We start from the raw sequence: 26625 nt of genomic DNA, 5'->3' as shown, positions 1-26625 counted from the left end.
ATCAACAGAAAAGCTGTAATCGAATCTCTCTCACAGCGCGTTTGACACGACTCCAACTTGGCCTGATCGTAAGTGTATGTACTTTAAGAATTAAAATAAGAGACAAGATCGAGCTAAAACATGAAAGAGGCTTAGAACAGATTAAAGTCCTTGATCTCAGATGCCACCCCAACATCTTCAGCCCATGATGGCACGGCAAGCGTAAAAAAAAAAGAACAATAGAGAAGAAAAAAAAAAAAAAAAAGCAAAAAACTTTTCAGGTTAAATCTTTCTGGAATCTTTTGCCTCAAAAAGCTTCATGCGCTCCTGCACGGTGAGTCCCTCTTTCAGGCTCTGTTAAAGACAAACAAAGTCATTTACTGTTATGAGGCAATAATGCGCATGTGGGCAGAAAAGAGCGAACACACAAACACACACAGACGCAAAGGAAAAAAACCCCACAAAGTCAGAAACAACAAAACAGTCACAGCTTCTAATCCCAGATGTGTTCTGCTCGACACACTTTAATTTAAAAGGTTAAAACACACGACGTACAGGAAAAATATAAATGGATATGGTCATGCCACATAAATGCAGTACAGAGAAAAAGTCTTGAGCCGGCCCTTATTTATTTATATTCTGCTTGGAAAAATGATATCACCACCTTTACTCTGCAACACAGCTCAAACTTTTAGCCAAGCTTTCCTCTGTTTTCTTTAACTAGTCTTCAGGTAAAGTTCTCAGTTAACAATGGCTTCATGAAAGCAAAGTTCTTATGAACCTTCAAATATATCTCATCTGTGTCAGGTCTCGGCTGGATTTTGTCCTTTTTTTGTTCTCTATCCATTTCAATCACATTTAAGGACTCGCTGCACACCAAGCTGAGACAGTTTCTCTTATTGACGTAAGAATATTTGTTATGCCTGTCCAACTATGTTATCTTGGCATTTGTTGGGCTTTTAACTAAAGAAATAGCAAAAACACATTTTTTTCAAGTTATGTGTAAACCAAACTGGTTAAATCCTTGAGTTAGGTGCCTTCTTTTGTACTTTAATGATTCAAGTCAGTGTTGAGTGGCTTAAAAACAGGAAAACACTCATCTGAAAATAGTCAGGAACTGGGGACAAGGACCCAGAAAGCCTGAAAAATTATTGGTCAAGACCACAATATAATTAAACAACTGAACATCTGGCTCCTCGGAAGCAAAATGAAGACATGAGGAGGTGACTCAAGACTTTTGCACAGTACCGTAAGAGTATGCACAACACCAAAACAGAGGATTCAAACAGCCACAAACAAAAAACTGTTAATGTAAAAAACATTTTTAAATAAAGAAAAACGACACAGAACAAAAACAAAAGACAGTTGGGAGTCCTCACAGTGAGTACCCAGCACAGCTCAGTACTTCATTGATGTGAAAGCGCTACAGTTTCTTTTCATCTTTTAACCGTTTCTGCAGTCGCAGGAGGAGAGGACTCTAACTAAAAATCTTTTGATGAGTAACACCCTCACACCTCTGATATTCAGCTGAAATATCATATTTCGATTGCTCACGGTGGAGCCAAAAGAAAGAGTTTGGGGTCAGAGGGGAGATGAAATCATGCATAGTTAGGTAGGTAGGCATGGAGGGCATGCTGTTTGTCTATCACATTATACCTACAGCATATGTTGGGGCGGGGGTTGGGAGGGGATCACCCCACAATGGGAGTGTCAGCTATCCCATGAGACCTGCTCGGTGACAGACTGACGGATAAAACAGACAGATGAAACACTTGAAGCACTTCCAGTAAAACATGACCTCTGACCGACTCTGAACACGTTTCTACCACAGAAGCAACAAACGACACGGCAAACACTCACCTTTGACCTTAAACCTCGTGAATGCCTGGAGCTCGCCGACTGTTCTTTTTTCATGAAATCTGGGTTACTTTTGGACTTCATGATATCTAAAAACACAATAAAGACCCTATTATTAACAGTGGTGATGCTTCTTCAAAAAATATATAACCGACAGCATCTGTTCGCATTTAAGTGGTAATCTTAAAAATTTTTCCCTAACTTTACCAAGAGGAAGACGCATCTTTCTCAGGAAGGATAAAGATAGCAAAACAATGTTAAAAACATTTCGAGGATTGAAGGCATTTTTTCCCAGTTCAAACCAACAGCAATCCAAAAAGAGACAATCCCCGGGTGGCACTAAAGGTGGCTGGTTGGATAGTTGTAACATATTTATAATAAACACAGCTTTGCTCAGCCTTTGGTTGTTGCCATGTTAGTAGACTTCACGGATATCTGGATATAAATGGGAACTAAAAAGAACAAAGATTAAAGTCAAATTGAGCATTTTCTACTCACCATATCCAGATGTAACTGTTCCATCGACAGTCCTCTCACCTAAAGCTTCTGTGGCAATGAGCAACTTCTCCTTCAGTTTGCTGATGTCGCAGTCTGCTTTTGCTTTTACAATGCTGAGTTCTGTGTAGATGTCCTTATATTTGTCTGTGGCATATTTCTTGTCCTGGTAAAATGATCGGGGATGAATATACGGCCTCAGATTTTTAAATCACTCTCAGGGAGATGTGCTTACCCTTAAAGCAGACTGTAGCTCGTCTTTCAGAGAGTGGATTTCTTGTTTGAGATACTGGATCTCCGACTCCTTTATTCGTAACAATACCTACAAGACAGGGAGAGGCACTTAGGGTGTAGAGCAACATGAGTTGAGCGTCTGTGTGTGTGTGTGTTCGTTTAAACATACCTCCAGTTCATACACATCTTTGCCCTGGGAAAGTGATGAGTGAGCGGTTTCCCCACTAAAACAGGAGCGCATCCGAGAGATCTCTACAGTCAGCCGGTTATTTAATTCCTGTTAGAAAAATGGAGACGTATTCAAACCTGTGGACAAAAACAGGTTTGTATTCACAGTACGTGTGCAGGATTGCGGAGTCTGACCTGGTTGTGTGCATTTAGTTCCTGGTTCTCTCTCTGACACTGCCTGAGGGCCTGCCTCTCGGCCTCCAGCGCCTGAGCCAGGTGAGCGTTCTCTAGACATTTCTGAGAGTACTGCTCTGACAGCACCTCCAGTTCTCTCTGGATGGACTGCAGCTCCTCCCTACACAGTCAGATAATCAGTGTCAACATGCATTTGTGTTTTTCACAGCGCAGAAGCTTCTTCCATCATATAATAAAACTGTTTTTCCCCCAAAAGCAACTGCAAGACATCAGTACAGTTTTTAGGCCCCAGTCAAGATTAAATGTTGACACCCAACTGATATAGTAAATACACTGGATGCAAAGTTTAGGTTTCCCCTTGTAAAACATACTCGTATTGTAAGCGTAGTTCATCAATGTCAGAGTTCAGTCCGCTTATTTGGGAGCGCTGGGTTTTTTCCAGTTCCTCCTTGTGCGCATTCTTCATAGCTTCAATAGCTACATTAAAAAACAGAGCACATATATCAAGTCACTGTATGACAGTCATCAAAGCACAGCAGCTACGAGCGATGAGACCCTTTCTTTACCAGCAATCGTGGCAGCCGTCTCCTCAGCCAATAGCCTCTCTCGCTCTTCCATGAGCTTGGAAATCTCCCTCTGATGCTGCCTCTGGAGGTCTTCGATCACCTTCTGGTGTGTCTCCTCCATTGCGGCAAAGCCACGCTCACATGTGGCCTAGTGGAAGAAAAAGTCAACAATCTGTCGTTGCGAAAAGAATTATGCATTCACTGCAGCTACATTTTTATTTTTGACTACAGATTTAGTAAATTATCTATAACTCACTCGACTACATGCAAAAATCAGTGATAGAGGCCATGCAAGACTTTTAGAAGTAGAAATTGTCTATGTTAGTAACAGAGCGAGTAAAGCAGAGATTCTAGGCCAGCCAAGCTGCAGTTTATACTGATAGACTCTTACTCTGATAGGCTACTTTATTCTGAAAGTGGGAAATGGTGTGATTACTGATGCCCAAATGAGTATTTAAAGTAAACTGAAATACAATTTGTGTCAGAAAGGACTCAAGACAACCTGCTATTGGTTGCTTTGCTTCTTTGTTTGAAACAAAAAAGGATGTCCCCAGCTGATCAGCAGGATTTGAAGAATACCGAAAGATCAGAACCTTCCTGAGACAACAAACCCATAGTTTATATCTATATGTCTGTATAGATTGAGATAGATATAAAAACATTTTAGAAACATAATTCTAAAATTTTATCAATTTAACAGTCTTGTATAGGCTATTAGTCTAATTAACAGACTAGTTCTATTAGCAACACTTTCATTAGCAGAGACTGTATATAAAAGATGGACGACCTACTGATGTCATTCATCGAGCAAGCTTTTGAAGCTCCGACTCAGATGGCCAACAAGATTTTTAACTTACATAAAAAATACAATAAGGTCCTGTTGTATTCAATATGCTGAGGCCATTAACTCATTACGAATGTGTTTCCTGAGGACTTCTATATGTAAACCAAAGTCGTCGCCTCCTGCTGTTCATTGGAAATATTGCACATTTAAGACACTTCATCAGTTTTAAAACCTAAAGCAGCAGCGTCAAACATAAGGCCCAAAGGCCAGAATTGGCCCAGCAATCTGCCTCACTGGATGGCTTTGGAAAATATGAAAGAGTACATACATTTTGGACTTTTAGCTGCATATTCATAAGTGTCACAGCTCATCAGTGATAAAAGCCTGCCTTTGGCCATTCCTACCATACCAAAGTAATTAAGTAATAGCCAAAGAATTAAATGACAGAAAAAATTCTCCCTCCTCCATCTACTATAGACATTTATGTTTGTTTTTTGTTGTATTTTTTATTTTTTTACACTGAAGCAACTATTTTATAAAGACACAATTTTCCGTACCATTAAAAACTTTCTGCTTTACAATTACAGGGGAGTCTGGGTAATGAGCTACCAGAACTTTGTGTCATTTTACACATTTATTTCTTACAACTTCAGCCCAAAGAGTTGTGCTGAAAGATTTCTTTCTTTTAACACAGCAGCTTTTCTATATGATGTAAAAGAACAGACAAATTGTGGAAAACATGCTTATTTTACTTATATAAAGATATCTCAGGGATATTAAATGTGTAGTTAAACTTCTTTACACTGACATAAAGGGAAGTTTCATTGGTCCAGTTCGTTAGAGATCTAAGGGGTTTGGCCTAGAGCCTATTTCCATGCTTTATATACAGTCTACAGTTACCACGGTGGTTATGATTTATCACCTAGGAGTTCAGGACATCCTTTAAAGCTCCAGTTACAATCATGCTACAGCCCACAGATGATGTAACTGTTCAATTTAAACATGTTTCACTCGTCTCAAATCACACCATTTCCCAATTCCTAATCCTCAGTTACTCGAATCACCAGTTACTGAGGATTAGAAATCAAAGAATCAAAGTTAATTCTTCTTTGGCTATAATAACTACTGATCTCTCTCCCTTAAAAAGGGTTTATTCACTAAAATGGTAAAATGAAAGAGCAAAAACCTTGAGGCTTTCAAAGTCTCTCTGGTATTTCTCTCTCAGGCTGGCCACATCTCCTTCAAGGTGTTTGTTCTCCAGTTCGTCCCTCATATTATTCATCTGAGTCTCCAGTTCTTGAATGCGGTCTTTCAGAACCACCATGGAGTCGACCTCTGATATGTGCTGTACATCGTCCCCTTTTCCCTGCTCTTCCTCTTCCATTGGCGTAGCGGCCTCCTCATAAGGAGGTGGCTGTGAGACCTCAGGGTTTTGATCGTAAGATCGGTGATCTTTGAGACTCTGAATGTTCTCCACATACTCTGAACGTAACTTTTCGATGTTGTCCTTGTGGATATGCTGGAGCTCGCAAACCCTCATTTCAAACTGCTCCTCGAGCTTCCTCACATGACTCTCGTGCCTCTCCTCCATTGTGTCCATGTCTGCTAGCAGAACCTCTAACTTTTGTTGACTGTCAGCTGCTGCTTCCATGAGGGCCAGCTCTGTTGAGGCACAGCCTTGTTCTGCTCGGCTCAGCTCCCTTTGATGCTTCTGCTTCAGGTCTTCCGTCTCTTTCTGAAACTCTTTCTCTAAGAAGACCACTTGCTGCTGCGAGAGCTGATTCACACGTTTGCTAATCTCACTCTTAAGTGTCTGATTTTCCTTCTGGAGAGATTCCACCATTTGCTTGAAGTTCCGGCGCTCCTCTTGTAAAGACTCTTCATATTTTTCTTGGATTGCTGTGACACTGCGTGCATGCTGCTGCACGAGATCATCCATAGTTTGACTGGTCTGTTTACAATAGCCTAAATCTTGTTCATGCATGGCCCGTAACCTACATGCCACATATGCCACTTGAGCCTGGGTGAGGGCTTCACGCATACAAAGAGAGGTACTTGTGAAAATATGTGAAGTTTGGTGTCCTAGAAGAGATCGGATCATTTTAGACAGTCCAGGATTGCTTTCGCCACTTTCTAGTTCTTGGGCATACTTGTGGAGGATCGCTGCTTGTCTTTGAAGTTCATTAGCCAGGCTTTCATGAGCATTTTGCAGTGATTCAACAGAGTCAATGCCACAAGAGGGCATTTCACCAGCCAAGTGTCTGTCTACGATTTCCTCAGCCAAGTCTCTAGCTTCTTCTATTTCGATCTGCTCCATGTACGGAGCAAGCTCGGGAGGGTGAATGTCCGCCAGCTTTTGTTTGTTGAATCCAAAGTTGTTTTTGACTTCTTTTATGACAGTTTTCAAATCAGGCCTTTTAGAGGCTTCAATAATTGCTTTCAAAGCCATTTCCCTTTCATAGAGGTTTTTATGAGCTACAGCTAGCTCCCTTTTAAGTATTTTGAATTTCTCCTCATAGCAAAGCTTAAGATTTTGAATTGAGTAGGCCAATTCTGCTTTAATGAAGTTGTTGAAGGCAACTTTGGCATCAACATCTACATCATCTAATACACCACCCTCTTTGGATTTAGCAACATCCGTCTCTGCTTTCTCAAGTTCTTTCCAGAACCCACTTTCTAAAATCAGCTTCCTGGTCAAGACATCGGCATAAACTACAGCCAAGCAATCTTTGTCACTCCTTTTAATGTGCTCAATGTCCTCCCAGATCTCAGTAAGAGCCTGCAGGAGGTCAGACTTTGACGTTTGTATTAACAAAGCCATCTTGTTCAAAACCATCGCCTCAAAGGACAAAGTTTTGGCAAAAAGGTGCATTGCCTCTTTATCTACAGTCTCTGGGGTTTGATTTGGATGGAAAGCTGGTGATTGCTCTTCCAACATCTTTTGTCCCCGTTGAAGGTACAGCGATGCATTGAACAAATCCTTCTCTATCTCACACAATGAGTGCAGCTGTGTATCTGTTTCATGTGAGCCACTGAGAATAGCCCTAACTTTTTCTCGACCATTTTCCACACATACAAGGGCATTGGTACAATGCTTAATGCCAGCACTACTCTGTATACCACTTGCATCACTAGTCTCTTTCTCTGGGCAAGAATCCTTTTCGCCGATCTTTAAATCTATATCGGACAAGTCCTCTGCTTGGGTGGATCGTTGCCTATCCAGATTTTGTGTTAGGTTTCTTAGCTTATCTTCTGTGGCGAGCAGTTTTGTTTCAAGAGCATGTATGATAGAGATAAACTTCTCTGGGTCATTAGCATGTGGGGCTGTGAAGTCAGGAGTAGCTGTTCCTTCAGTTAACTCAATGTCTTCAGCTACATCCTGATTCATTTTTTGACTAGTGTCCAGGACCTCGAAATTGACATATTTTTGACACTGAATACTCGAAAAACGTATCCTTGGTCTCTTAGCTTGAGACTCCTTATCGTCTGGGGAGCTCTCTGTTGTGGATGTATTGTCTAAAGAAAGCTCTGCGTTTGATAACGAGGAGGGTGATGTTCTTTCCTCCTCACTCTGTTCTGGGATTTGCTGCCTTTCCATGTGTAGATTAGCATACCCCAGCTGTAGGGCATTGAGGTGCTGCTCCAGCTCTGCAATGCGGTCCTCTGCAACCACAAGCTTGGCTTGCAGATCCTTCTCAGCATTACAAGGCTCAACTTTGTCCAAGAGGCTTTGAGTCATTTGACAGAGAAGCTCCTCCTTGGCTTGCAGCTTCAGCTCAGTTTCCTCTAAGCTGTTGCCAAGTGCAGTCATTTTAATAAGTGCTTCTTTTAGGTCCTCCTCCTTGCGTTCCATCAGTCTCTCGTACATCTCCTTAGTCTGCCGGACCTCCTCCTCTTTTTCTCTAAGGAACTGGCTCATTTTCTGAAACTCTTGGGTAGCCCTCTCATATGAATGCTCCAAGGTGTAGTAATCTGCTTCTTCTGTTTCCAGGCGAGAGCGAAGCTTGTTCACTTCACGGTCTGCTTCAGCAATCTGGTTGATGAGTTCCTGACAACGACACGTAAGATGTCCTTTTTCTTCTTCCAGTCTACGGACACTTTCCTTCAGTGACTCAACCATGTCAGCCTTTTGAGCCAGCTCTTCTTGCAACTTCAGCATTTCCTGCTTGCATTCTGTACCTCCTGAGGCCCGCCTACCCCTTAACAAGGCCTCTACCTGCTGCTCAGCCTCGAACAGCCTGTCCTCTACTTTCTTGTGTGCAGTTTCAGCTTCAGCTAATCTTTTGCACAGATTCTGTCTCTCTCTTTCATGACTCTCTTGCATGCTATGCTGTTCCTGCTTAAGGCGCTCGTCTTTCAGCGCCTGACCCTCTTCTGTAGCAGTTAGTCGAGCAGTCACTTCTTGCAGCTTCTCCTGCAACCTCTGTATCTCCCTCACGTGGTCTCGCTGCAGTGCCTGCTGGCGCTCCAGCTGCCTGAGGGCCTGGTTTCTCTCCAGGAGGTTAGCTTCTACTTCACGGAGTCTGTCTTCACTGTCCTTCAGCTGGGCTCGTAGGGTAGCCTCACTATGACTGTATTCTTCTTCGTGTTCTTTTGAGCGCTCCTGCTCTAGCCTGAGCTCATTCCGCATCCGGGCCACAGCCTGTTCACTTGCTAAAATTTCCGCCATTGCAGATGCAAGTTTAGACTGCAAAGCCTGAATATCGGACTCGTGGCGCTCTACGGCATCCTGGGCTTCGGTGTAGCTTCTCTTCAATGTCCGGATCTGTTGCTGTGCAAGGTCCTGCTTGTGCTTCTGGGACTCCAGTTCACCCTGTAAATCTTGATTAAGCCTGTGCAAGTGTTGCCATGGCACTCTGTGCGGTGAAGACGTAGGAGGTGTTGCGCTCTTGAAAAGATTGATGAGATAGTTTCATTAATATCATCACGTTACTTTCCCCTCTACTAAATACAGAGAGCCACATCTCGGGGATAACCAGGAAGAAAATAACTTCTCTTTTTTTTAGGAAAGTAAATTTTCCCTCAAGCTTCTACTGTGCTTTTTCAGAGGTGACTTGAAAACAGAAAGGTTTAGATGAAGTCACCTTCAAACACCTCCCCCCCCCCAAAAAAAAAAAACAATTAACCAAAAAATGGGTGATCAATATGGTGATTTAAAAGAATACAACATGACCAAACATAATGTGATTTCATGGTATGACCTAAAAGTGTTTAATGTAAAAAAAATAAAAAAAAGAAAGAAAGAAAAAAAGAAAAGAGGCATTAATCACACACTTATTCAGAAACACAAAACATGCAGAAATCAAGCTGCGAAAGGACACATGCAGAGGGAAAAAGCACAGCGTGAGGCTTATTGATCCTCTTTCTTACCTTGAGCACATCAGATCAAATCAGTTACTTTCCCATGAGATGTGAAACTCCATCAAAAAACAGTTAGTGAAAATCTCATGCTAAGAAAACCACAACCACGCATAGCAATATCAGAGAATAAGCACCCACACACCTGTTAGTACAGTACATACTTTCACTTTGCAATTCTTAACACCACTCTACCACAACATTTCTTTAAGTTAATTCATGTTGTGGTATCAATTTAAAAGAAAAATAAGGTTGCGGGATATATAAAGAGTGCAGCTACCTGCAGTACATAGCCCTCCCTGGCACTTTGCTCTCTCACTAGCGCATTTTCTAGTTGCTCCTTTAAGAGGTTGTTCTGCTTCTGCAGTTGGTCCAGCTCCTTCTGCTTCTGTCCCAACTGTCAAGAGAGGCAAAGAGGTAATGAACAAATAGCACAGGGTGTTGTTATAAAATAAATATAACCAAAAAATATATATAACTGAAAACATTTGGACAGTTCAGCATTTTTTACCTTTTTAGGCTGACAATTCTTTTTAATAAAAGTATTATAATACTTTTTTAATGGAATAAAGGAGATCATATACAGTATAGCATTTCTCATCACCAGGTGGCTTACCAAGTGCAACACGTAAAACAACATGCAAGGCTGGAATGAATTCCTTCAATTAGCCTGATCACACCAAACAAATTTGCTTAAAAATGAATGATAAAAAACACACAGTAGGAACAGCTTAACAAATGGATGGAGGCAGGAAAAAACTTCTTGTTTTGATGTAGCTGCTCATTTCTGTGACAGCAAACCATAAAATGTTGCACAACAGCAACTGCAGCATGATCCATTAATCATCTTTGATGGTCTACGAGTGCAAAGATCTCAGAAAAGATAGAAAAATATTAAAAATGTCATTTCTGAAGCCTTCTAAAACTGTGGATACATTTCAAGTGTAGGGTAAGATAGTACTATATAGTACTGATGTCAAATTAAAGCTGAGACTTTAATGTTGTGTCCAGTATGAAACTTCCTATTGAATCTGAAAATGAAAAAAATCTCAAGAACTAGACATGCCTAATTGTCCAAAAACAAACTATTTAATTTTATTTATATGGCATCAAATCACAACTGTCACCTCAAAGCACTTTAAATTGACCCTGCAATAATACAGAGAAAGCCCCAACAATGAGACAACCCCGACATGAGCAAGCAGCTGTTGACAGTGTGAAGGAAAAAACAGGTTCAGGGTGAGGAGAAATCTTAATGATATAACCCACGCTGGTTACGCTCACCTCTTTGTCTAGCAGAGCAGCAAGCTCATGCGCTGGCAGTCTCTCAGAGTTTCCTAAGGCAGTGGTGATCGGTACTTGCTTCTCTTCCCTTAATGGTGTTGTCTCCACTTGATGCCATCGCTGCTCAATCTCATCCTGAACATCTGAGCTTCTGCTGTCTTTGTCTTCACTGGCTGGACTAATGGCAGCAGGGTGATCCACTTCCATCTTTCCTTGCTCTTGGATTCCAGGTGTTGGTTGCTGTACTGGTGATGTAGCATTTAGCGTTGAAATCACCGTTACAGTAACAGTATTTGGTGTGCGAGCTGTACTGCTAGTTCCCCCATTAACGTTCTCCTTTTCTGCTTCTTCTGTAATTGAAGGTGGGTGAGCAGCTGATGCAGATGAGGTTTGGAGGGAGGAAGAAGAGACCGGAGATGACGCCAAGGAGGAGGGAGAAGAGGAGGCAGAACAGTAGGAGGAGGTTGTGGAGAACGATGAGCTGAGGTCAACTGTGTCTGCTTGTTCTTTTACGGGCTTTTCCTTCCGTTCCATTTTGAACTCAGTCCAGTCGAAAGTTTTTGAGCGGCCCTCTCGTCTGCGCTCACGAACTCTGCTTTTGCGTGGCTCAGAGGCAGGGGCAGAGGCATTGTTACCAGATGGCTGCCTCTGCCCATCAGACTTAGGGATTTCTGGATTATGGCTTGGATCAGGGTCCAACATCACCTGAGATTTTATCTTCTCATCAGGGAGTGATCTGAACAAACCAAAGCAGAAAAAAACAAAACATATATAAAGTCAATTCAAAGATAACTGGATGAACTTCTGCATTCGAATTTGCTCAAGCTGCTGTTACATAAAGCTTTGCTGGACGAAACAACAACATAAGATTTCAGGTTTTCTAGCTTCGATTAACTGTGCTGTGCATTCCAGGGTTTCTGCAGGGCCCAATGAGGTAAACCGTGACATTTAACTACCCGATTCACAAACAAACCACCAAAAATATAAAAACATGTTTAAAAATTTGATCTAAATCCAAGTCTGAGGGCGTCTTCCCACCTATGGTTCTTTTACTGTGATCTGAATTTGTAAACGTGTAGCTTTTCCACATGAAACACTGGGTTTGTTTTCACGCAGAAAAAAAAATCTAAGTGAACTCTAAGCAAACCAAAATGTGTCACTACAAACGTCGTGAGAATGTTCAGTCTGCTCACTGGCCAAATGTATCTGGGGCAGGAACAACAAAACTAAATACACAAAAGAGGTCCTGTGTCAGAAAACTGAGAATTTACGTTAGCCCGTACAGACCTTCGCACATCTACAGTACCTTCCTGCATTAGCATACGTTGGTACGGGACATTGTTTTGTTAGCTCAACCTTGTAACGTACACCTTGTAGTTGGCTTGGATCGGGGTGGGAACACGTTCACACCATAAATGAACTGATCTGGAGTTTGTTTGGAATCGTACCGAGACCACCTCCTCCAACTGGGTCTTTTTGCAGTTGTTTTGGTCTGCACCCGAGACTACTGTATTCACACCTGAGTTCAATTTAAATGGACACAGCAGGTGTTAAAACACCCTAAACCCAATTACATTGACTGACCCCATTTCTGCTGTAGGTTTCTTCCTGTTAAAAGTGAGTTTTTCCTTCCTGCTGTTGCCAAGTGCTTACTCATAGGGGTTTGTCTAGTTGTGGGGTTTTCTCTGTATTATTGTAGTGTCTTTACCCTAAAATATAAAGCACCTTGAGGCAACTGTTGTTGTGTTTTGGTGCTATATAACCACAACTGAAATGAGTCGTAGACTAAAAGCCACAACAATCCAGTTTCTGTTAAACTAACCTCAATTGTAAATTCATTGTGTCATAAATAATTTTAACAGGAAAAAACTAAACCAGAAAGTCAGCGATGTGGTAGCACCAAAGTTTATTGACTACAGTTTGTAAAATGACAAATATAATCCTGACTTTGAGCAAAGTTTGGGTAAATCTCAGCAGGTGATCATGTGCGTGATTTAGACTAAAATCTGACCAATATTTTAAAAGTAGCAGCTATTCTTGTGAATTCTGGATAGAGGGATAACTGACACCTTGTCATGGCATAAGCCAATCAGTCCATCGGCTAGATAAGTGAATAAAATAAAGAGTAACAGAAGAGGGAATGCAGTAAATACTGAGTCTGTTGGTTTGCAACATTTACTGACATCCGATTAGCAAAAATGAAAGCAGAAATGCCAACTAACAATAGTCTGGTTTTCTTTGTGAAAAATTATTAGGTCTTGTTAGTGACAAAGGAAGTTGCTTTAACTTTAAAGACCAGCAGATACCCCATTTTAAACAATAAAATGCATGTCAAAGCATTAAACACCAAAAACATTTATAAAGACACACAGTGGGGCTAAAAGCAACTTGATCTGATGTAAGCCTGATGACGGGTTCCTGCCTTTAGCTCTTTAACAGTGGCTTAATATGAATATGTGCAGTAAACTGCTCACTAATGTGCACTGCTTTAAAGGGCAGGGTGACCTGATGGAACAATCCTTTTTAACCGTGTTGTGTGGCGTCCTCAAGGAGGGAAAGAGCTCAAGAACATATAACATGTCATATGTGCAACTTCAGCATTTGATATGTGAAAGATAATCTCCAGCTTTGCTATGAAAAGTACAAAAATAAATGCTTACGTAGTTACAGAGCTCTTGTTTTGAGGTGGACATTTATACTCAGCCCAAAGCTTAGTTATTTTGAGCTTTTGGTGTTGTTGTGGCACCATTTCCAACAGTTAGTGGACCATCACATTACAGGCATGACTGACACTGGCCTGTGGTGTTGGGCAGATTATTCAAGTATGTAGATGTGATTGCAGTGTGGGTCTCTACAGTAGCACAACTAACTGGGAGACATTACTCAATAATCACATGACACATGGTTGGATGACAAAAACGGTGGGGCTGACATTGCTGAGCAAGAACATCAACATTGGGGGGGTGGGGGAGATATTTTACACACAAGCACTCCAACCTGGGCTTCAGAACCGATAGTTTCAGAGGGATGTTTTTCCTGGAAAGCAGGTTGAAAATACAGGTTGAAGAGGAAGAAAAAGAAGGAAACAGAAGGTGAGGAGGAAATAGGAATTCAGATAAATAAAACAAAAAAAGCAGCTGTTATATCTGCCAGTGGTGAGGGTTAATCCTCAGTGGGTATTACCGGGTGACATCGGGGGCGATAGTGGGTCGCACGTTCTTCATGATCGCCTGAATCCAGTTACGACGGATTCCAGAGGTCATCGCTGACAGGGTGCACGCTCCTTCTTTACACTGAAAACAGAGGCAGAGCATTTAACTGACTCACTCAGGAGCCACACATTTCAAAGAATTATGCTCTAAAAGTACTTTTAATAAAAGTTAACTGCTGTTAACCACTTTTTATTTCATTACTCATTTTTTCAATTTAACAGATGCTTATGTCCACTTCAAAAGTGTCAGAGAAACACTTTTGACAGGAGTAGATTCTCAGCCTCACTTCTGTTTTTCTTGACAGGAAAGTTACTTCAAACAAAACTAACACCTCATGCTGTCAAACTACGACATTGTCCTGGCTTTAGTCATTTAGCCATAGCTTTTAACACCATCTGCACTGATAAAACAAGTAACAGAGGTGCTTTGTGCTGAATGTGCAACACATTCGACTTAACGTATAGTTAGAACTCTACAGTAATGACAGCTGCCCCTTTTTGCCACAAATGCAAAAGCTGTTCTCTGGCTGTTGTTTTGTAATAAATGTGAGTTCATTGTGAGTTACTTTTATGAACTATGGAAACTGGTGGCTGGGGATGTTGGGAGAGGGTGGAGGCAAAGACAAACCTGCTACACTAAATGCAATGCGCATTTTTTCTGAAGTAGCAAAGACAAAACTGCAGATGAACTGAAGGTAGGATACACATAGGACATACAATCCACATAATGAAAACATATTTTAATTGATCATAAAAATGTAACTAATTACTCGTTATATTAAATCTTATACCAAACAAGACATCCATTTAGGTGCTACCTAGATCTAAACCTCTATAATTACACGCTGTGATGAGACTTGCCTCCTTCATCTAACAACAGAAACAGCAGCACTCTATAAGCACTAACCCCATTTACAGAGACCTCTAGTGGAAGCTAAGGAACGTCTACAAAACATTATGAATAAAACTCCTGATGATGTGAAGTAGTGAGATTTGAAATCAAAAACACTACTGACCATAGGCTCCATCTACCTTAACCTGCGGTGCACACAACACCAGATCAATGATGTTTTCAGCCAAAGAATGCACAATCCTCTTGAGCAATCTATTTCCGACTTCCTCCAGAAACTTACTGTGGAAGCTACTTCAAGCAAATGCAAACAAAAGAAATGACCTTGTAGCTGCTGTTCAGATACAGCTTTAGAGCGGCGAGCTTAAATCATGCAGCAGGAACAAAAGCCCCACTGGCACCACTCTACCCCAACCAACTATACACCTCCACTAAGCATTTCGCCAACAACAACAAGCACTACAAATGTTTAACGCCCAAAAGATTATATGAATAAAGCACTGCACCATTTAAAGGAGGGTCCACGCTACTGCACATAGACTCGTATTTGAGTCAGTGCTAATGAGACATTATTCACAAGGACGGGGCTTTTAATTGTGCAGATGGAAGCCACATTGGTTCAAGAACACCGGCAGGGCTGGCAACGCCTGTGGCAGATTTAGTCCGCTATGATGTCAGCCTTTCACAGAGAGATGACAAGTCAAGTGACATCCTTCATGACAAACAAAGAATTGTTTCAGGAAGAGAAATGACAAAACCTGATACCCAAAAGTTGCACCGCATGGTGTCTAAAGCTGTTTATAGACTGGCAGGAGACACCGGATCTAAACCGCGTGGACAATAAGCTTCTTCTTTACTGATGATTAATGACGTGGGATAAACACTGACACGAAGATTCGACACTCACCAGGATTTGGAAACCGTAATTCCTTTGAACGGGAAACTCTTTGACATCGTAGCACGTAGAAAGGTCAATCTCACCGTCCATTTCTGAAGCCTGAGGGGGAAGAAAACAAAAACAAAAACCCAACGATAAGTACAAATATGTCATTTTTCATCAAGTTTAAAACTATTTTTTTTATTAAGTGAATAACAAGCCTTACCTCCTCAGCTATTGAATCCTTATAGTACCTCAAAGTCTGATCTGTCAGGACAAACCAGTGCTTCTTCCACTGAAATGCCAAAAAACCCCATTAACAATGTACATGTACAAGTTATTTATTCAATATTGCAGAGAAGCAGATAATACTGAAAGCAAATTACCACTCCATCTTCATATAGCTTTGTCATCCATCCTTTTTTAAAGTTCAGCAGATCGGGCTGCAATTAAGACAGATCAGAAATGGATCATTAAGTAATGAATATCATTTAATCAATGAAAAGAAATTAAAAAATGAATAAACATGACGACACCTTTAACTGGATATCACATGGCAATAACAATATAATTATGTTTATTTACATTCATATCCACACCTCAGCTCAAAAAAGAATAAGCGGCTCCAGCTACAGAGACTGACTGGCGGGAGCAAGACTTTCCCGTGAAACACAAACTCAAGGCTGTTTATAGACCCTAAAGTAAGTTGTTCCTCCAAAACCTGGCCACCGCTAACTCAACAATACCTTGTTTTTGTTGAGCTTCATCAGGTGTGGTGTCACAGTCTGGCACAGAGTCATTATGATGGCTAACTGCCTTCAGTTCATATGTTGACAATCTCTTTCTCTCCCTCTGTCTCAGGGACACACACGCAACTGCTTCTGTGGAGGCTATTTATAATCGCCAGTAGCAGTGGCGGCAGTGCTGTGTACGTGAGTGTGTGTTTGAGTGAGTGGAGGGGGGTGGGTTTGGGCAGCTGCAGCTTGGCTAGAAAGACAAGTCACACACCGAGTGGGATCACCCCTGCTACCCTCCCTGAAGTGACCGCAGATCAGACTGGTAGGAGTCAGAGCTCAAGATGATACCACTGCAAGCTTAAGTAACTTGAACGCTTTAATTTTGTAGCTGAAAACTGAAGAGATCAAGTCTAACAACTGCACGTGTGGCAATTTGTGCAACTTGTGTGCAAAGATATAAAGAAAACAAAAAAAGTCAAGCTTGATGCTCTGCTGAACAGAGACACCTTTAGGAGTGGGAAAATATTTTCTCTGACAAATCTCCTAAAAATATACATTTCTATATTTTTTTTTTTTCACATATCATGCTTTACAGTTTGGCAGCACTCTCAACACTCACAGTCATCGAGGACTCAGTTGCTCTGCGGTCCAATGATTTGGCCCTTCTTAAGTTGGCCAAAGTGGAACTGGATACATCAGGAACTGAACGGTCCTTTGCTGAATCTAGTGACATCTCCTACAAATAAAAAATGTATAAAAAATTACAAGAAGTTCATTTTAATTCTAGAGTATGTACACTTGCCCTGAGAGAATAAATGCAATGCAACTTAAGAAAACACCAACAAACAGAAAAAACACAGCAAAAGCACACAAATCCATCCGTGATTCCCAAAGTGTGGGCTGGGGCTCCAGATGAGCCATGACGATACTGCAGATGAGCTGCTGTAGTTACAGAAATTCAGTTTGAAATTACTCAGTTTGAAATTGTAACATATATATAGTTACAACTATATACAACTGCAAAGCTCTCCAGCGAGTAGTGCGGTGCTCTGAACGGATAATTGGAGGTGAGCTTCCCTCCCTCCAAGACATCTACAGGAAGGATCATCAAGGACTTCAGTCACCCCAGCCATAAACTATTCAGACTGCTTCCATCAGGAAGGAGGTTCTGCAGCATCCGGTCCCGTACCAGCAGACTGAGAGACAGCTTCTTCCATCAGGCCATCAGACTGCTGAACACTTCATAGACACCTCAGCTTCACTACTGGAACTTCAACACTATGCACTCCACACTGTATATAAATGCCACTTGTTTTGCACATATTCAACTCTGTATATTTTTATATATTTTATTTTATTTATTTATTTTTACTATTTAATTTGTAAAAATGTACACACACACACACACACACACACAGGATAATATTTAGTATACACATCCAGGAATGCATACACTATTATATATTGTACATATATTTATTAGTTTCAGATTAGCCATTCTTGTATTTTGCTCGTTTGTGTTGTTGTGTTTGCACATCTCTGTTGCTTGTGGGGCTCGCACACAAGAATTTCACTCGCATGTGCTGTGCCAGTGTGCCTGCACATGTGATGTGACAATAAAAGTGATTTGATTTGATACATATTTATTTAGTTATATGCACAAGTGACAAAGCTGGTAATAGGAGGTGGTTAGTTTGTGATATTACTCATTTATCAGACCTAAATTTACTGCTCTTACTGTGGTTTGTGTCCCAGTGCCAGGTGGGTCATACATTAGCCTTTGCATATGACTGGGTAACATTAGCAATTTGGGTTATGTTTTTTTTTTTAATAAAGGTTTTGACGAAATGCATCACTTTTTCTCAAGATTAAGGATTGGGTCAGCTGGAAGGTTAGCTTGTCACTTCCGCAGCTATTCTGTCACGCTATTGTCTCCCAAAACACTTCTGTTATTTTTTTTTTTTAGGGTGTGTGTGTGTGTGTGTGTGTGTGTGTGTGTGTGTGTGTGTGTGTGTGTGTGTGTGTGTGAGAGAGAGAGAGTGAGAGAGCTTTTGTGGTCTTTTTTTTATCATTTCTTTTGTTTTGGGTTTTTGGGGGGCTTTTCCAGTGTTTTTCTACTTGCTGGTGTTTTCTAAAGCTGGAGTGTGTTTGACCTCTCAGGGCCGCCGTAAGTATTGCATGACCTTTCTGGTTTGATTTACTCAGGATTAATCAGAGGAGAGCGTACATGTTTATTAGCCAAATAACGTCTCTCGCTGCGTCCCTGTCTCTGGATCAGCACGGAGTTAGAAGGATCAGAGCCGTTTGTCTCCATGCGCTCAACATGCTGACCATCCTCGAACCGCTCAATGATTTGAGATCGCCTAGGAGACACAAAAATCACATTCAAAAATTCAAGTTTGAAAAAAAGAAAAAACAGCAAAAACAATTTTTTGCTTTTTTTTTAAAACAATACAGAAAAAATAATGGTATGGCACATCATGGTCGTGTCACAGAGAGCATAAAAAAGACACCAAACATGAACAAATCAAAGTCAAAATCCATGAGTTAAAGGAAAGAAGAGGCTTTGGTTTACAGTAAGCACAAATAAATCATCATTTTAGAAACACACAAAGTCTTCTCCACAGAAAATACAACATAAATATATGCAAAATAACAAATACTACCAAATAGAACCACCCAGAGGCATTTCTAGGAAAAAATAAAAAATAAAAAATGGTGTTATATAATTACCGGTAGATCAAATTTAGGAGAGATGGAAAATGAATGGAATGGAGGATTAAACAAATTGCAAAGAGAAGCAGCAACAGTCAGCATTACCTTAAGGCACTGCACTTGTTAATGTATATGTATTTGAAAAATAAGTAGTGATTGAAGTTGGAGAAAACAAAACCGTATCTATAACCCAACCTGTCAGTATGTTGTATGCATGGTATGTACAGGAAATTAAGTATTTATTATGCATGTGTGTGCTCCGAGGCAGTGCAGGGATGAAATGATAGAAAGCAGGAGTCAGCGGTGACCAGCAGGGAACAGCATTGGGGCAGGGTGGAAGGGTTGGTTGAGCATTAGCTCTGAGAAGCTCTGTTCAGAAGCCCCTGGAAAAGATTGAAACAACAAAAACTAGCAAGGTAGCCGAGAGCAAAAGAGGTAGAGAGCAGTACAAAACCAAAACATCACATGCATTTAAATCCCTGTAATCATTAATGGCAAACCACTGATAAGCTAGGGTAGGCAGCAACAGCAACAGATGCTTGGAGAGAGCAGCCACAGGGTGGTGCTATAATACTGTGTGGGGTATCCTCAGCAATGGATGAACTTCACATAAACACTGAGCATGCTCTATTCTAGCTAACAATCGGTGTCTCATTAATGACTATTAATCATGTTGCCATCATTACTACAAGTTCATCTGCCTTATTTGTTATGGTGTTTGTTCAGCACTGATTGGGTCTATCACGAGGAAGAGCGGGAAACTTAAAACGGCTCTGAACTGTCATCCTCACCTGCGCTCCTCCCCAAACAGCCGAGCCACCTCCTCTCTCCCGGGGCTCCGTGTCCGCGCCCTCAGGTCTTGGCGCTTCTTCTCTGAGCGGAAAGCTTCTCGGTAGCTCAGTCTGCGGGCCCGGGGCACATCTGCCAGTGCTGCGTACTCCCTGCCGGAACAGCCGACTCGGCCGCCCCCGCCACCATTGTGCCCCTCCCAAGTGGCTGTAGCTCCACTGGGATCAGAGTCCAGAGAGCTCTGAGAAGAGCTGATGGTGGAGTAGCTTGGGGAGACAAGTGAACCTGGAGAGGGGAGAGGGTCTTGGGAGGGTTGATGAGGGGAAGTCTGGGGTTCTGATTCAGAGTTGTACCTGGAACTGGGAGCTCCTAAAGAGGAGGAAGATGCTGAAGAGGAGAGGGGCAGATGCTGGGGTGGCTGTGAGTGATGTGCAGACTGTGGAGAAGGCTCCGACTTGGTCTTCTCCAGGGAGAAGTACCCACTCTCAACTCGTACCTTACGTCCACTGCTCACAGTGCCACCATCTGGGGGAGAAAAAAAAAAGCCCAGCTCACTGCAGACTTTATGAGACCAAAAAAAAAAAAAAAAAAAAAAAAACAAAAACAAAAAAAACATTCCTGTCATTTTACTGCTGGGAAAGTTGGGGTTTTTTCCCCAGCTGCACATGAAATTCAGTTTGTTTATTGAAGAACGTGATTAAAAGCACAAACTTTTATGCTCAATCGTGTCATATTCAATTTAGATTATTTTTCTATCCTTGTAAATACAGTTGCTGTGAGTTTCATAGAGTTTTGTTAAAGTTCTCACCATCTTGAGTAGTGATACTGGAGTCTGGCTGACTGTGGCCCAGCTGGCTGAGACAGGAGGCACTGCGGCTGCAGGGGATGGTGGCCCTGCTCCAGCGGGGCTCTTCCTGCCACAGAGTGGCGCGGCTCATTGGCACCCGCTCGGCGCTGGCAATACTGCTGGGCAGGCATGGGATGCTGCCCCTGCTGCTGCTGCTGGTCACTGTTACCTTAGCTGGGCCGGGCTCCTGTGTAATGGTTGGGGTTGGAAGGAGTGGGTGGGGAGAGGAAAGGATATATTGGCAGGTAAGGTCACAGAAAGACTACAGGACAAAGGAATATGAGGAGGAAAGAGATTAAAGAACATTTATGATGTAAATGTAATGAGAAATCAAATATTGGAATATGTATGTTACTCAAATCCTGATTATTGTACTCCATGTTCTGATCACATTAGTAAGCATTTGTAGAGATAAATCATTGTCCTCTTTAAGATGTTTTGCTTAGTTTTTTTATATGAATCAAACATTAAGGCAATAAAAAAAAGTTTTATTTCTAGTAAATTACTGGAAGAGTGAAGCTGGAACAGTAAAAGGGAGAAAGGGACTGACAGCTAGACAAACACACGTACTTATGAGGAATAGCGAGAGCAAACTAAAACACCCCACGAGGACAGTGTGCAGAGGTGGATGATGTCGGAACAGATTTCCTTGGCTAAAAGTGCCGAGAACGTCTTGATTTGATTAACAAATGCAAACAAAATTAAAGCTGTTCAAAGATCTGATTTCACCAAATCAGTGATCAGAAGATGCACAAAATCACTGAGATAACAAGAAAGAGGAAGATTTTTAAAGAAAGCGACCCTCAAACAGCCCACTTTCACCCAGCCTATTCAAATCACCACAAACATGCTGATGCTGTGCAAAGAATTGCTCTTTAGGCATCGCAAAGGTAGGCTAAAAGCATATCCGTTTCATTCCCCCTTCACCTGGAGTGATTGAAAATATGCTGAAATTAATTTAGAGGGACAGAGCGACGCGAGTTTTAAAATTTAGGGGTTTTTTGAAGGTGAAGCAGGATAAGAAGTTTGGCCAAGCTGAACTCACTGGGTGCCCATTCATGTCCTCAGTGGAAAAACACTGTCTTGGAGTTACTCCACCCTGCCAATCACAGAATACCCTTGATGTTAATGCTTACTATTTAGTGCTCATTATGATCAATACATAACATTTTCATGGACCGCTCTTTTTATTGCGACTTCTATTTAAAGTCAAAAAACAAAAACAAAACAAAAAAATAAATACAAAACAAAACATGACTACGAGATGTCAAGGGCTTTACTGGAGAAGAACTAAAAATGCAGACAACTTTCAGTTACAATGACACACACGCGTCACATGACATCATTTTTTTGTACTCAATGTACTTGTCTTAAAGGGCGCTACCCACAAGACAAATACGACTGTGCACAGGTATGTCTCCAGTAAAGTATGCACAAGTGGGAGGGGAGCTTTCAGGTGGAAGTATGGAGCTGACACAGTGCGGTGTGGAAAATTCAAGCCTCGACATAACGCTGGGTATTTATCCACTCGAATAACCTAAGAGATACTGATAGGACCTGCCAGCAAACAAGCAGCGAAAGCATGACCATGCTCACATATTACCGAGCCTAATTATGCGGTGGCCTTGACCACTACAGCGGTATTTAAAAGTGAAGCCCACAGGCACACATCAGATATGTTTGGACCCAATGAAATATGACTGCAGATGTTTGTGCTATCTTAAAGGGTTATCACAGCTATTTAAAAACCATAAACATGCACATTGTGCTTGTAAAATGACCATGAAGCAAACTGCTCCTTGTTAATGGTAAACTGCCAAAAATAAATAAATAAAAGACTGAATCAACTAGAAAAATTTGCATTTCCTGCGAAAATGCAGTGTGGATGCTTAAAGCTGAAGCTGTATGCAAAAAGTAGCTGAAAAAGCTGAAAAGTTGCAGAAATTGTAAAAACTTTGCAGAAGCAAAAGAAGTTTGCTAAAATGGAATAACTTAGCACAACTGCAATATCTTAGAGGAAACATAATACTTGGCAGAAATACAATAGCATAGCAGAATTTAGCAGAAATATTGTAACTTACCAGAAACATGATAACTTCTCAAAAATACAAGAATTTAGGAGAAATAGTATAAGATAACAGAAAGAATATATTTAGCCAAAAATACTTAAACATTACAGAAACACTATGATTTAGAAAAATAGTACAACAGAGCAGAAATATTGTGATTTACCAGAGACACTGTGATGAACTATGAATATTGTAATTTTAAATTGAGACTATGTTTTAGCACAAATATTATAATTTGGCAGAAATACTATAATTTAGCAGAAATACTATATTAAGCACAAATCCTATAAAAAGCAGAAATACTGTACTATGATTTGGTAGAAAAAACTATAATTAATCAGAAATACTATATTTGGCAGAAATACGGTATTTGGCACAAATCTTATAAAATAGCAGAAATAGTATGATTTAGCACAATAGTAATAACTTAAACAGAAAAATTGGAAAAGCAAAAATGGACAGCTGAAAAAATGATGAACATGCTGAAGGTCCCTCAACTATACTTGTTAAATGAAAAAAATCAGCAAAAAAATCTATAACAGCCACACAATCACAAATATGTACACATAAGAAAACACACATGCACAGAGAGACACACACACAAGATCCAATTCAGTCAACCAGTCTAAATATATTGAATTTGAATCTTAGAATGAGATCATCCCATTAAAAGCCTTTCTCTCTGTCACACACACACACACACACACACACACACACACACACACACACACACACACACACACACACACGGAGAGAAAAGTGAGTTTCTAGGTCAGCCTGGGAGCTGCTGAATTTGAATCCACCAATCAGAGAGCCTGTGCACTCTTTCCCTCCAAAACAGGTGCATCCTTTTTACACACGCAGCACAGAGAGACACAGGATCATTGCAGTCTATTTCTCATAATGACGACTCCCCTCAAACAAATGACCATAATTTCCTAACCGTAGGAGCTAGAACGGTCATTCTTACACCGTTTTGTTCAGAAGAGATGGGGGAATCTTCAAGTGTTGAAAATTTATCATTAAAATATGAATTTTTAGAGATATATGACACGGATGACTTGTTGACTTAGAAGCCACGAATTCCCCAATATGCAAATTTGAATACCTGGAGCCCACATACATGATTGGCTGGCTGGGAAGCTGTGCAGGCCCTGATTTGTGGATTTGAATTCCTCAGCCCTCAGATATGATTGGCTGGCTTAGAAGCCATGAAGTCCCCAATATGCAAATTTGAATGCCTCAGGACACATATATGATTGGCTGGGAAACCGTGCAGGACCTGATTTGAAAATTTGAATGTCTAAGTCCTCACAGAGGATTGGCTGCCTGGGGACCAGGCAGAAATATATAGAAATACTATGATTAAGCATAAATACTACATTTAGTAGAAATACTATGTTTTAGCACAAATACTATAAAAAGCAGAAATACTATAATTTAGCAGAAATACTATATTAAGCACAAATCCTATAAAAAGCAGAAATAGTATGATTAAGCATAAATACTACATTTAGTAGAAATACTATGTTTTAGCACAAATCCTATAAAAAGCAGAAATACTATAATTTAGCAGAAATACCATATTAAGCACAAATCATATAAAAAGCAGAAATACTATATTAAGCACAAATTCTATAAAAAGCAGAAATACTATATTAAGCACAAATCCTATTAAAAGCAGAAATACTATATTAAGCACAAATCTTATGAAATAGCAGAAACAGTATGATTTAGCACAATAGTAATAAGTTAAACAGAAAAATTGGAAAAGCAAAATGGACAGCTGAAAAAATGCTGAACATGCTGAGGGTCCCTCAAATATACTTGTTAAATGAAAAAATCAGCATAAAAATGCACAGGGAGAGAGAAGTAAGTTTCTAGGTCAGCCTGGGAGCTGCTGAATTTGAATCCACCAATCAGAGAGCCTGTGTACTTTTTCCCGCCAAAACAGGTGCATCTTTTTACACACGCAGCAGAGAGAGGCACAGGATTATTGCAGCCTATTTCTCATAGTGAGGACTCCCCTCAAACAAATGACCATAATTTCCTAACCGTAGGGGCTAGAGCGGTCATTCTTACACCGTTTTGTTCAGAAGAGATGGGGGAATCTTCCAGTGTTAACAATTTATCATTAAAATGTGAATTTTTAGAGATATACGACATGGATGACTTGTTGACTTAGAAGCCACGAATTCCCCCAATATGCAAATTTGAATGCCTGAGGCCACATATATGATTGGCTGGCTGGGAAGCCGTGCAGGCCCTGATTTGTGGATTTGAATTCCTCAGCCCTCAGATATGATTGGCTGGCTTAGAAGCCATGAAGGCCCCAATATGCAAATTTGAATGCCTCAGGACACATATATGATTGGCTGGGAAACCGTGCAGGCCCTGATTTGAAAATTTGAATGTCTAAGTCCTCACAGAGGATTGGCTGCCTGGGGACCTGGCAGAAATATATAGAAATACTATGATTAAGCATAAATACTACATTTAGTAGAAATACTATGTTTTAGCACAAATACTATAAAAAGCAGAAATACTACAATTTAGCAGAAATACTATATTAAGCACAAATCCTATAAAAAGCAGAAATACTATATTAAGCACAAATTCTATAAAAAGCAGAAATACTATATTAAGCACAAATCCTATTAAAAGCAGAAATACTATGTTTTAGCACAAATAGTATAAAAAGCAGAAATACTGTAATTTAGCAGAAATACTATATTAGGCACAAATCTTATAAAATAGCAGAAATAGTATTATTTAGCACAATAGTAATAAGTTAAACAGAAAAATTGGAAAAGCAAAATGGACAGCTGAAAAAATGCTGAACATGCTGAGGGTCCCTCAAATATACTTGTTAAATGAAAAAATCAGCAAAGAAATGCACAGGGAGAGAGAAGTAAGTTTCTAGGTCAGCCTGGGAGCTGCTGAATTTGAATCCACCAATCAGAGAGCCTGTGTACTTTTTCCCGCCAAAACATGTGCCTCTTTTTACACACGCAGCACAGAGAGGCACAGGATTATTGCAGCCTATTTCTCATAGTGAGGACTCCCCTCAAACAAATGACCATAATTTCCAAACCGTAGGGGCTAGAGCGGTCATTCTTACACCGTTTTGTTCAGAAGAGATGGGGGAATCTTCCAGTGTTTACAATTTATCATTAAAATATGAATTATTAAAGATATTTGACTTCTAATGCACCATAACTGAGTAGAGCGAAGCAAAAACTGCCTTGACTTGCCCTCAAACAACGCTTTGTGACTTGAAATCTATTTGGAGTATCGATATCATTCTTTCACCGTAAGAGACAGCAGGCTTTGGTGAACAATCATGGAAATTTTCAGGTCTCTGTGGAAATCCAACAAAAAGTTATGACGAGAGAAAAAAGTGGTTCATTTCCAGAGTTTGAAATCTGAAGAAATCTGAGCGAAGGACGAATTTCCTACCCTCAAACAAGTCCAACTCATTTCAGAACGGTAATAGTTGAGAAAGAAATTCTTGAATTGTGAGCGTCAGGAGTGTCTGAAGATATGCCGGGACAAGCCTCATGTCTTAACTTTGCTTCGTTAAGGAGATATGACGATTCGAATATGCCTC

General features: G+C 40.6%; 1 protein-coding gene across 3 annotated transcripts in view; it reads right to left on the bottom strand.

Moving 5' to 3' along the window:
- mpripa (myosin phosphatase Rho interacting protein a) overlaps positions 1 to 26625 on the bottom strand; it is a 71744-nt gene continuing 45119 nt past the window's right edge. Inside the window, exons 6-25 of one of the 3 annotated variants that reach the window (XM_085416160.1) lie at positions 21992 to 22045; positions 20908 to 21133; positions 20102 to 20624; positions 18823 to 18958; positions 17215 to 17331; positions 16245 to 16301; positions 16085 to 16153; positions 15889 to 15978; positions 14104 to 14213; positions 10921 to 11656; positions 9917 to 10033; positions 5465 to 9166; positions 3495 to 3642; positions 3300 to 3405; positions 2929 to 3088; positions 2735 to 2842; positions 2567 to 2653; positions 2335 to 2497; positions 1840 to 1925; positions 1 to 333 (exon numbers count right to left, since the gene is read on the bottom strand). In XM_085416160.1, coding sequence (XP_085272286.1) covers positions 262 to 333; positions 1840 to 1925; positions 2335 to 2497; positions 2567 to 2653; positions 2735 to 2842; positions 2929 to 3088; positions 3300 to 3405; positions 3495 to 3642; positions 5465 to 9166; positions 9917 to 10033; positions 10921 to 11656; positions 14104 to 14213; positions 15889 to 15978; positions 16085 to 16153; positions 16245 to 16301; positions 17215 to 17331; positions 18823 to 18958; positions 20102 to 20624; positions 20908 to 21133; positions 21992 to 22045 — 6867 coding nt within the window. In that variant the 3' untranslated portion in view covers positions 1 to 261. The remainder of the gene's footprint in view (positions 334 to 1839; positions 1926 to 2334; positions 2498 to 2566; positions 2654 to 2734; positions 2843 to 2928; positions 3089 to 3299; positions 3406 to 3494; positions 3643 to 5464; positions 9167 to 9916; positions 10034 to 10920; positions 11657 to 14103; positions 14214 to 15888; positions 15979 to 16084; positions 16154 to 16244; positions 16302 to 17214; positions 17332 to 18822; positions 18959 to 20101; positions 20625 to 20907; positions 21134 to 21991; positions 22046 to 26625) is intronic. The other 2 variants (XM_085416163.1, XM_085416161.1) reach the window with 2 other exon arrangements.

Source organism: Rhamphochromis longiceps, linkage group LG8 (genome assembly GCF_057381845.1).
Source record: "Rhamphochromis longiceps isolate RC_006_pf linkage group LG8, R_longiceps_female_GT1.1, whole genome shotgun sequence".
NCBI lineage: Eukaryota > Metazoa > Chordata > Actinopteri > Cichliformes > Cichlidae > Rhamphochromis > Rhamphochromis longiceps.
This window is presented reverse-complemented; position numbering and strand designations above follow the sequence as displayed.